At 38.3% G+C, this 12,589-nt stretch overlaps 1 protein-coding gene across 1 annotated transcript; it reads left to right on the top strand.

The window, feature by feature from the left end:
• Positions 1–1,377: 1,377 nt before the first annotated feature.
• Positions 1,378–12,581, top strand: LOC110831486 (uncharacterized). Its single transcript, XM_022067517.2, has 7 exons — positions 1,378–1,795; positions 2,315–2,476; positions 3,497–3,735; positions 7,202–8,507; positions 9,380–9,468; positions 9,848–10,033; positions 11,355–12,581. Exons 1-7 carry the CDS (start codon positions 1,701–1,703, stop codon positions 11,984–11,986), a joined length of 2,709 nt encoding a protein of 902 aa, XP_021923209.1. The 5' UTR covers positions 1,378–1,700; the 3' UTR covers positions 11,987–12,581.
• Positions 12,582–12,589: the final 8 nt, after the last annotated feature.

Raw genomic sequence — 12,589 nt, 5'->3', positions numbered from 1 at the left:
ATATTGCAATTGGGGCACTGTAAAACATTCCTCAGCATGAAATTCCTCAAGATTCAATACTTGGTCCTCTTCTTCTTCTCTTATATATCAATGATTTGTACCAAATAATCACTTAGTTCAAGCCTATGCTATTTGCTGATGATAACAGTATTATTATTTATCATGCTGATAGTGACTACTTTCAGGAGTTCATTAATGATGTCCTTGCTGGCCTGAATAAAGGTTTAAAGCTAGTAAATTCACCCTAAATTTTGATAAGACTTCTAACAACAGAATGACAACAAAATAAGTATAAATTTTAATATAGGTTATGATAATAAAACGATTGAAGGTGTTAATAACTGAATTTCTTGGTTTACAAATTCATAATAACTTAAAGCAGAAAAGGCACACTGAATGTATAGTCCCGAAACTAAGTTCAGCATACTTTGCCACGAGGACAGTCAGTTACTTTGCTTATTCTCTTTCCATTATGTCATATAGAGTTAATTTTTGGGGAAATTTAATAGAGAGCAGAAAATTAATTATCCAAAAGAAAATAATTAGAATAATGGCAGATGTTATAAAGTGTATCACACAGATACATTTTTTAACAATTTAATATGCTCTCCATTGCAAGTGAATTCCTACTTGGATTACTGTGTCTCATCGTGGACATGAAGAAGTCCCAAACAAACTCTGAAATAGCATAAGTGCAAGGCATGAGCATTATCTCCATCAGTCATGCCATAACCTCACTGTTATTAGAAAGGAGCTTACTATGCAGGGATCAAATTATTCATTGCCCTACCAGATAGCATTAAAAAGTTTAAATCATGATATAAAAAATTTTAAGCAAGCATTTAACATTATCTTCTAAATCACCCCTACTCTGTACAAGAATTTACTTCAACAGAAAATTAAGTACTGTAAATGTTAACAGAGGTAATATGTATGCTGTTTTGGTATTTTATTGTACTATGAGTTAATATTCATAGTATGTCATGTTCCACATCCTTGGCTTGTATTATGAAGGATATGTGGAATGTAAACAAATTAAAATTCTGTATTTGTATGAATGAAACATGTAGCTTTTTAAAAGCAACTGGTGTTTCTGAGTGCTCCATCTAATGGATATAAGAAAAGTGAGATTTGTTAAAATTGTTCATAACACTTACTTTTACTCGAAGGAGCAAGTTCCTCTGCAATACTATAGTTTTAAAATGACGTATTTATTTTAGTTATGTGTGTGGGGTTAAGATATTGCATGTAAGTTGTTCAGTAGTTAGCTTTGTTACCGACTGGACATCACCCCGCCGCGGTCGTGATTTTCTCGATGGAAAATAGATGGCGGGTGAGAAGCAGGGCTTTTCCGGTAAGTAGCATGGAAGTTTATTTTCTTAGTTCCAAATATGGGAGATTGAGAGTTGAGCGAGACATCCCGGCGGTCTCAGTGCAGTACAAGCTATGTTGTCAATGCAGTAAGTTGGTGCAGTTTTTGTGGGATTATAGGTTTGTCTGTAACTTACCATGGAACGTAGAATTGTCCCTATGATATTGGGTGTACAGTCGAATTGTTGAAAACGTGAGAGGGCTATAAATGATGCTATTTGATTGGGTGTGCAGTCGAATTGATGGAAACGTGAGAGGGCTATAAATGATGCTATTTGATAATGGGAGAACGGTAATGTAAGTGGAAAATTCTGTGCAGCTTGCTTGCAATGAGTGACGATTGTGAGAGCTCAAAAACGTTTTGTGCAAGGGAAGTATTTCTTGCTTCAGCGTTGTATGATGGATTGGAAGACTGCAATATTAGGTAACTTTTGTTTTAACAGTTTGTAGTAATTTTAATTCAATATGTGAACATTTCATTTAATGGGCTGTCATCTGTAGAATGTCTTAATTAAAAGTAAAGAAGTAAAGCTGACCTGCTATACGCCATGTAGGCTCTTGGGGCGAGTGGAGGTATGGTTGTTGCCAATTCTAACCTGAGAATGCCTTAATTGGTAGACGTAATCGTCAGTGGAATTTATTTGCATGACATTTATTTGAAACCTTTTTGAGTTGTTGGTTTGTACTTCAGGATTTTACACAGAGATTAAGGTAATCTCTTTAAAGTCTATAGTGTCTTACTTGTTCTTATTTTTGCCCCCCCCCCCCCCCCCATCATGTCTGATGAAGTTTCCAAGCTACCTTTTAGACTCATATTTAACTATTACTTTGTTTTTGTTTAATGAACAAAGTGTCATTAATGTGAAAGTTCCATAGTTTGATGTATTTTAAGATTTTTTGTCTTTTAATCTGTGACTTGCTACAAGGCATTATTTTATTTCAGCCATTTGAAAACAATCCTGCAGAATAGAGATGCCAATCCAAATGTCATTATCCCAAAACATGGAATTTCTCCTTTTCATTTAGCAATTGGAAATGAATCTGAAGATTTTGCAGAGGAAGTTACAAGGTTGTTTCTACAATATGGAGGAAATCCTAATGTAAGGTAGGATATTGTCTTGAATTTATGTATTAATATTTATCATACCAGAGTAGTGGATTTTTTTCTGTACTACGGGGCTGCTAGCTGGACTCTGACTCCAGGGTTAATGGTTTAGCCATATGCTTCTCTGATGTGCAGTCAACTGAATCGTGTGGAAACTGTATTGCATGGCCAATGAAGGTTAACTAAGTCCATGAAGCAAAGTTTTTCTTGATGATCTAATAGTTGCTCAGCTAGTCAATAAATTTCCTATCTTCTATGAAATCCAAACATTCATTATTGTAGATGGGTATTGCACGGTTTATTACGTTGACATTTCATAGCTTTCGGCTTCCATCATCAGGGTGAATGTCAGACTACATGGTGCAACATCCCAGAAGACAGCCATCTTCATACTTGTCACCACTGGGAACTTGAAATCTGACTGTTTGTTACTGTGTTTACAAGAGCTCACCATCGTACTCTCACGCTATGTTTCTCTAATATCTTTTATTATTATGGTCCCATATACACCTAGGTATCCCAAGTGGTTACTTTTATTGAGGTTTTCTCACTAAAATTTTGTATGCACTTGTCAACTCTTTAATGTTTTTGCCTGATTTGACTGTAGTCAGTGCCTTATCAGTGTGTGGGCCTGGGTGCAGCTTAAAAGTTTGGGTCTTCCTACATAATTTTACTTTACACTGTTGTATCCTCACGCTCCCTCAGCATACGTTACATCACCACTAAATGTACCAGAAGAATTTGCGCATAATTTAAATTTCAAAACCTTTTGGTTATGCTCAAAATTAGCTTATCCACATTTGGCAGAACAAGTCAGATACGTAGTGACCAGTCAGGTTAATCTTTATTGTGTGTATTGATGCGTATGGCAGAATGCATATTTATTTGTACACTGACCCAACCGAATAACCTTAATTATTCTACAAGGAAACTTTGAATTATTAATAAAATAATTAAATTTGTAAAAGGCTGAGATTAAATTTGCTTCTTGTTTAGACTTACTTAAATATATTCTTTTAGGTCTGTAGACAAACAAACTCCTGTTCATATAGCAGCGGCTTGGGGTCGCGCTCGTATTCTTCGTCTGTTGCTTTTAAATGGAGGTGATCCATGGATCCACGATAGTGATGACAACAGTGCTTTTCATTATGCATACAAGGAACAGCACTGGAATGCCTTAGAGTTATTGCAGAGTTTTTGGCTCATAGATTCATACAAAGTGGAGGATTCAGACAAAGAAAAGTATATATTGACATTTGGTAAGTTATATTTAATCCAATACTTCTCTTGCCATAAAATTAATCCTGCTCTACTTAAATCAGTACAGGGTCACATGTCGTAGGTTCTTGTAGGTTGCATTATAGATGTTAAATATTTATACCTTTCTGAACCAGAAACTAAAACTCTGTTAGCTGTTTTTTGTTTCCATGCAGTACATCATCATCAGTAAGTAACAGAAAACTGGTGTGTAGTGGAAGTTGTTTAACTCACAGTGTTTTATTAACTGTGTTAGGTAAACGCTGTTGTGATTGAAACTGAGACTGGTATACTTTTTTATATGGCATCGGCAGTGACATTTGTTAATGCTGTTTAATCAGACTAATGTTGTAAGATTTGAGGTTTCCACAGCGGTGAGTATGAAAATTTCTGTCTTCTGGGGCGTTGCGCCATGTAGTCTGGTAGATTTCCACCAACGTATCGCCCTGATGACGGAGGCAGTATGACCTCTGAAATGTTGGTAAACATCGACCAGACTACACAGCGCAACAACCCAGAAGACGGAAATCTTCATACTCTGATGACGGAGGCAGTATGACCTCTGAAACGTTGGTAAACATCTACCAGACTACACAGCGCAACAACCCAGAAGACAGAAATCTTCATACTCATCACCCTGATGACGGAGGCAGTATGACCTCTGAAACGTTTGTTAACATCGACCAGACTACACAGAGCAACAACCCAGAAGACAGTAATCTTCATACTCTGATAACGGAGGCAGTATGACCTCTGAAACGTTGGTAAACATCGACCAGACTACACAGAGCAACAACCCAGAAGACAGAAATCTTCATACTCTGATAACGGAGGCAGTATGACCTCTGAAACGTTGGTTAACATTGACCAGACTACACAGCACAACAACCCAGAAGACAGAAATCTTCATACTCTGATAACGGAGGCAGTATGACCTCTGAAACGTTGGTTAACATCGACCAGACTACACAGAGCAACAGCCCAGAAGACAGAAATCTTCATACTCTGATAACGGAGGCAGTATGACCTCTGAAACGTTGGTAAACATCTACCAGACTACACAGCGCAGCAACCCAGAAGACAGAAATCTTCATACTCTCATAACGGAGGCAGTATGACCTCTGAAACGTTGGTAAACATCGACCAGACTACACAGCGCAACAACCCAGAAGACAGAAATCTTCATACTCATCGCCCTGATGACGGAGGCAGTATGACCTCTGAAACGTTGGTAAACATCGACCAGACTACACAGCGCAACAACCCAGAGGACAGAAATCTTCATACTCATCGCCCTGATGACGGAGGCAGTATGACCTCTGAAACGTTTGTTAACATCGACCAGACTACACAGATCAACAACCCAGAAGACAGAAATCTTCATACTCTGATAACGGAGGCAGTATGACCTCTGAAACGTTGGTAAACATCGACCAGACTACACAGCGCAACAACCCAGAAGACAGAAATCTTCATACTCTGATGATGGAGGCAGTATGACCTCTGAAACGTTGTTAAACATCGACCAGACTACACTGCGCAACAACCCAGGAGACAGAAATTTTCATACTCAATCGCCCTGATGATGGAGGCAGTATGACCTCTGAAACGTTGGTTGACATCGACCAGACTACTCATGATGGAGGCAGAATGACCTCTGAAAAGTTGGTTAACATCGACCAGACTACACAGCGCAACAACCCAGAAGACAGAAATCTTCATACTCTGATGATGGAGGCAGTATGACCTCTGAAACGTTGTTAAACATCGACCAGACTACACGGCGCAACAACCCAGAAGACAGAAATCTTCATACTCAATCGCCCTGATGATGGAGGCAGTATGATCTCTGAAACGTTGGTTGACATCGACCAGACTACACAGAGCAACGACCCAGAAGACAGAAATCTTCAGACTAATGTTGGTTGTTGTTGTGCCCATCCTAATTACATTTGATCATAAGCAGAAAGGGAAGCTACCATTAAACTTGGAACCTCCCCTGGCTTCTCAGTTGTCGCTGGAATCGGTGTACAATGGTTAGTGCCATTTGTGAGAACATGGTAGCTGCCACTACCAGGAATCTCTCAGAACTGCCCTTGTTGGTGGAATTAAAATGCTTGGAATTATTGTACACTTCCTTCCAAAAGATAATCTCAGAAGTACAGAATTTAGATGACTGTGCCATAAGTAGGCTATAGTATTAAGGTGGCGACTGACTTGTAACATTTACTCGTAATGTAACATTCGCGGCGAGCATGTTACATTACACCACAACTGGTGAGGCGCATCGAATGCTCGTTTTGAACGCTCGGCTCGACTGTGCTCATGTGTGCTCCATTCATTTCATTCAATATGTCGGACGTGGAGGTTGTGTTATCTTTGTTTCATTTAATACGCTACTCTTATCTAAAGAACTCGTGAATGCTCGTTACGACGCCGCTCGACTGACTGACTGACTTGTAATGTAACACTCAAAGGGATTCGCGAAAAAACCGACAACACGATGGAGCGCCCGCGAGCGTGAGCGGCTCGCATCGAGCGGCTCCGTTCGCTGTCTTCACTTGTGTAATGCTCGATTTGTAACACGTTACATTACAGGCAAATGTTACAAGTCAGTCGCCACCTTTACAGGGTGCTTCTAATCACATTTCCTTAATCAATAATCCAACTACAATTTTTTGTTACAAAATATTCTCTTATCCATTCAGTTATCTAATAGTAGTCAGTCTTGATGCCACCCCATGATGCTCTGCTACCATATATTTAACTGGGATGTGGCACTTGTCTCTGGTTGAATGTATATTGGTTAGTATTTAAAATTATTCATTATCAGGATTTTTTCCATTGTCTTTTCTTTTCTCACCTGAAGACGGAGACAGAGCCAGCCTCCAAAACGTGGTTTTTTTTAGAGAAAAGATGATGGAAAAAGTCCTGATAATGAATAATTTTAAATGCAATCTACCATCGTCAGAACCCTTCAGAATTGAATTATACTGGATAGTGTTTCCAAAAATTGATTGATAATTCATTTTGTTGTGTTCTTGCACAAAAATGAAACGTGATGAGCTAGAATATTTGCCGCTGAATAAGGCGAGAGAAGGCTGGCTCTGGGCTTTGCAGCTGCTTCTTGGTCATTGTGCCATTGCGCAGCCTGAATCAGTAATGTCAAAAGTGATGCAACATTGATATTTACATTTTAAATTTAGCGGCATTGATCAGCAGTCATTAATTTAAACTGAACATGAGCAGTCCTCTCTGTATCTTGTAGTCTCTGATGTAGTCTGAGGTCTTCATCTTTCTGTCCCATTGTTTCCTTCATTTCATCAATTTAATCAGGACTTGAGTTAGGGTACACTGTGGATACCCTCACCACTGTTAACATTATTTGTAGTACCCAGATGAAAGTGTGATTTGCAGTGGCTTTACAGCATGTCGTATGATTATTACTGAATTTTTGTCTTGTTTCAGAGAAAGTATTTGTGTATGGCAAGAATGTTGCTTATGAATACAGGGCAGATTCAAAGCCACCGTGTACTCCGCAAACAGGATCAGTTACTATGCGAACTCGCGCATCATATAATGCTGTCTCATGGGTTCCAAAGAATGGTCATAACCATCAGGAATCTGTTGCACTCATTACAAATCATAGTTCTATTATCAAGGACCAAATAAATGAAGGTTGTAGTATAACTACACAGGAATTATCCAGTGCTGTTCCAGAGATTACAGTGAATGGCTATCCAGAAAGTAAACCTTACAGAGTAGATGTAATTCCAGGGGAAGAATGTAATAATTATGGCCATGCCGCAAAATGTCAGATGCGCGATGCACCAACTCCTGAACTCGAGGAAGAAAGTTTAAAAAAAGGGATACAGCGGGACAGTCCGTATAATTCTTCTGCGGCCGCAGACGTGGATTTGAAGGAAAAAGTACTTGAAGAATTAAAGTCTCATAATCTGAGCACTGCTGAAGAAATTTTATATAATTCTGAAGATAGAATTTGTGAAAAGTGTTTTCAGAAGTTGGTACCAAAATATTTTCCAGAAATAAGTGTGGATAAGTCATTGAATATTATTAAGAATAATGAAAACTTGCCTCTGAAGTTTGTGGAAGTACTAAATGTAGAAAATGGAAATGGTTTGCAAGCCATGGGAAATAAAGCTGCAGGTGTCGTCTCTCAGACAAAGACAGCTATTGCGAAGCATAAGATTCCCACCATTTATGAATGTCGTGCAAGAAATATTCCTTTGCCAGTAAATGTCACTGTTTCTGAAAGTGATGTAGTCACAGCCTGTAAGAGTCATAACATATTTACGTCTCATGACGATGGCTGTCACAGAACAGGCAAGGGACATGGAGTGTTTAAATATGAATGGAATAATGAGATAAAGGATGACAGAATTACAGACTACTGTGGTTCAAAATTAAGAAATGGATTTGATGTATCATCACCTGAAATGATTCCTGAAGAGGAATGGTTAGCTAGTCAGTCTTGCTTTGATCTTTCTGAAAGCTCCGACTATTTCACCTGCGACGACATTTATCCTGTGGTAAACATAACTGACATTAGTGTTAGAATAAATGGTGAAAGGACAAACCATATCAAGAATAATGCATATAATTCCAATGGTAGAACAAGTCCTTGTACGACGGCATCGTTATCGTCGTCCCGAAGCATTGATTCTTTTGTGAGTTTGTCTGAGGAGTACAAGTATTCAGATGAAGAAGGAGGCGTGGTTCTGTTGGAAACAAGGTTCCTTGTGCCAGCTGTCAGGTGAGACATCATCAAGGGCTAATTCACTCCCTTGTTCCATCTTGTTCTTAGATTACTTAATGATGGTGTTTTGACTGCAGGCCGACTGAGACTTGAATGTAAATGGTGAATACAGAGGGATTTGGAAGTAACCTCTTGCACTTCTTTATGTTTAGACTCATAAGGTTCAACACTGTTACAACAAATCTATAAAAACTGTGGTTCCAAACCATTTCTGATTCATTGACCAATAAAAGAGCAGATGATTTTCTAGGAGCCAAAACCCTATCTGTTTCACATTGTATGGAACAAATACCTTGAATTTAATTACTACTAGCATATAAAACATTTTTATTTACAATACAATAATTTTTGTGGTAATAGATGTGGTATAGATGTATTCATAACTTTAAGATATGCATAACGGCCCGTAAAATAATAGATGCCCAGTATTGTCGGATGGTTATATGTATGTGTACAACATGGAATGAATATAATTGACTACCCTAATTAGAGGGAGTGGGGAGAAAAAAAAAGCCCAGGAAGGAACATTCAGTGCAAAGTATTTAGTTTCTGGCAAGAAGGAAAATGTAAGAAAAGTTGTTAGTTTTAAAATAGTATTTTTTTTAGGAACTTGTGTTGAATTGTAGTCATTGCTGTGTTCAGTATGAGACACATAATACAGTTTTGTATGGAGAGGGTGTAGGAAGATATGTTTAAAATTATTTACACATTTGCACATTTTTCTCTTTCTTGTTTTCTTACATAATGTATGAAACTTGTACCTGGGGGAGAATTAGATTTTGTAAATCTTTCTACTTTGTGAATTATAGGCCAAACAAACAAACAAACAAAACATAAGGAACATGTATTTGTTTACTTTGTGTTATCAGTATTTCAGATCTTCGGCCTGAAAAGGTAGAATGCAAAACAGCTGATCCACCCACACCTTCCAGGCCGCAAGATGAAGTATGCTATACAGGTATGTATGGTTTGTATTTCATTTAATGTCATAAAATATTTTATTAAAAAATGTAATTTTTATCTGAAATATTTTTCATTTTATTGCACATTTATCATAATAATCATGTAGCTTATTTGCCCATGAAGCAGCTCTGATAAGCATTCTTGGTATAAAATTTTATCACGATGTAGCAGTGCAACCTATATACAAAGTCTTCTACATTACATTTTTCACATGCAGTTTATACATATCCTCACATAAAACTCCTCTTTTTAGTTACCTTTCATAGCATGTTGTGTTTTTCCAAAATGTCACTCTCGTGGAGTTTTGGGAGGGTGGGAAAGCGAATATTGTTCATAAAAGAAGACAATGTATAATTTTTCTATACTTTCTGTAGGGCAGTCCACTTCATCTGACACATCAATTCCATCGAGTCTGGATTATGATACGGACGTACTGCGAGGGAAGCTGAAAGATAATGGTTACATCCCTGGTCCTATAGTTCCTACAACTAAAAGACTGTACCTGAGGAAGCTGCTCAGACTTCAGAGGAAACCAATTCAAATATCAGCTGAAACCAAAGGTTAGAAAAAAAATTACATTTATTTTTTAAATTATGCAGACTCAGGGCATTTTTCCTGGCAGTATGTAACAGTACATCACAACCGCCTTTGCCCAGTAAAAATGTAAATATTTATGGGAACGACAGAAGGTAAAATAAGGATAAACTTTTTATTCTAACTTAAATTTATTGGTTTATTTATCGTCAGAAATTAAAGAATGTCGTTCTCTCCTATGTGGGCACAGCTGAGGCCACTGCCTTTATCTGTAGAAAGCGCTATGCATGAAAAATGTGATTTCAGCTGTGTACTGTTCTGTATAGTTCACAGCTGAAACTATTGGCATATTGAGATCTCATGTGCATTACTGCCGAAATTCACTAATTACAAAAAATACTACACAGCAATAAATCACCAGAGCCATAATTTACTAGGTTATTGGCCACTAGTTAAAATTCTGGTCCTTTCAAACTGTCCTATTGTAGCGTTAGGTTAGCTATGAGCTGGATAACAAGTTTGATTACCAGTGGCAGCAGGAGTTTCCTCTTACCCAGACTGGCCAATGTGTATGGGGGGCTATTTCTCAGAGGGTAAGGCAGCTGAAGTGTGAAGCTGTCTGGTGACCTTCATGTAAAATGTGTAAACTTTACTTGCGTGTTCCCTGTATACCTTGATTAAAAATTAAATCCATTGCGTAACAGCCCCAGAGGACCAAAGCCGACTAGCTGACTGCTGGCCTCACGTTCACATGCCTAAGCAGAGGTGAACGATCATCCAACCAGATATAGGGTGACGTGTGGTCAGCACGATGAACCCCCAGCCATTGCTAGCTTTCCATGACCGGATTACGCTCCCCAATTTCCTCACAATGCTGGGTTGGCACCGGTCCCATACACCAGTCGAAAATCTCATGAGAAGTTTCTTTCCCGAGACTCGAACCAGCGTGCATTCCATACCATCGGTCCGAAGCATGATGCCTCAGACCGCGCGGCTACGGCGCGGGACTGTATACCTTGATAATTAGTGGTTAATCCAGTGGCATAATATGTTTTCTCTGTACTTGAGTACCGCACCCTGAAGACATATGGGAGAGTGGAGGTAAAGCTTCATGATTCTTAACCTAGGCATCTGATGGACAAGTGATCAGCTTTACACTCCAATAATCTAAATATTTAATTAAAAATTGTTTGTATTTACTGTAGGAAAGTTAGTTTTGAGGGATGAAAGTTTAAAACAAAGGAAATTGAAGTATTTTAACTCAATATGGATATCATGACTTTGCTTCAGCATTTACAAAATTGTCATTAACTTTTTATATTAAATAAACTTTTGTATGCTTTTCAGTCTATAGCCCTGAACTGCAGCGCACAATACAAGATTTTAACTGGCAGAAATGGTTGCCGGATTACCAGAGACTTGAAAAAGATGTGGCACAACAGTTTTCACAGCCAGAACCATTGCGGCGCTGGCGAGAGGGCATTACGAAATCATCTTTCACATACTTATTGCTAGATCCACGCATCACTAACAATCTTCCGTGTCGTGCAGAATTTCTTAGTGAGTCTCAGACCTGGTCCACTTTTTTGTCTTCTGTCTTCTACATAGGAAAGGGTAAGCGTTCGAGACCTTATTCTCATCTATACCAAGCGTTTGCTGTTTGGAACAAGAAGACAGTGGGGAAAACAAACCAGAAAGTGCAGTTTATTCTAGACATTTGGAAGGCAGGAATGGGTGTTGTGTGCCTCCATGTGTTCCAGAATGTAATACCAGTAGAAGCATACACGCATGAAGCATCAATGATGGATGCAATTGACGTACGGAACTTGAAGAATGCACGATGCGGTGAATATTATGGTGCAGCCGCCACGTGGACATCACATCAGAAACGAATGCTTGGGACATATTTATTGTATCGTGCAATGTGCATCTTCCTTCATGAAGGAGAAAGACAGTTAAGACCAGGAGATCTTGGTTAACAAATAAAGTTCATTAACATAATTATTTCCTGTCAGAAGCTGTACATATGAAATAGTTTCATTTGCGGCTTTCTTATGGCATGACTGTAGAGTGAGACGCTGGCAGCTTATCTTGCCTAAGAATACGCCACGCTGTTGCTTGATCTAATTGGAGGCATTACCCACAATGAAAAATGGTCTCAGTAAATCCAGATTATTTATGTAACTGCTGAATGTGGGTTGTCTTTTTAGATCTAAGCATATTTAACACCAATATAATAAATTCAGCGACAGACATTGAAGTTAATCTTCTGTGACTGAAGAATGACAATTTTGGGTTTTTATCCATAAAGCTTCCAGATTGAATGGATTATTCCTCTGGACTTTTGATTCTGATGTATTCCAGAGATCTGGGAAACATGACCACAATCATCTAATGATAAGGCTGTAATAAAGTAATGAGCCACTCTGTAGGATAAATTACTAAGAGCTTTGATTGTTTTCCAGTGTAAATTTGTTTCAGAATAATATTTTTGATGCTGCCATATTTTTTGTCATTTTTGACACTTTGATGTATTTTGATAGCATGACATAGAAATATACAAGTTTTAATGTGTTTGTTTT

The sequence above is a fragment of the Zootermopsis nevadensis genome, unplaced genomic scaffold (genome assembly GCF_977971745.1).
Source record: "Zootermopsis nevadensis isolate Lab colony 2312 unplaced genomic scaffold, Znev_1.0 Znev_ptg000006l, whole genome shotgun sequence".
NCBI classification, from domain to species: domain Eukaryota; kingdom Metazoa; phylum Arthropoda; class Insecta; order Blattodea; family Termopsidae; genus Zootermopsis; species Zootermopsis nevadensis.
Note: the sequence above shows the minus strand (reverse complement) of the source record. Positions and strands in the feature narration are given on the sequence as shown.

Coding starts and splice junctions, on each gene's coding strand:
- LOC110831486 (XM_022067517.2), top strand. CDS start 1,701: ATGAGTGACGATTGTGAGAGCTCAAAAACGTTTTGTGCAAGGGAAGTA. Junction 1,796..2,314: donor TTGGAAGACTGCAATATTAG/GTAACTTTTGTT, acceptor ATTTTATTTCAG/CCATTTGAAAACAATCCTGC. Junction 9,469..9,847: donor AGATGAAGTATGCTATACAG/GTATGTATGGTT, acceptor TACTTTCTGTAG/GGCAGTCCACTTCATCTGAC.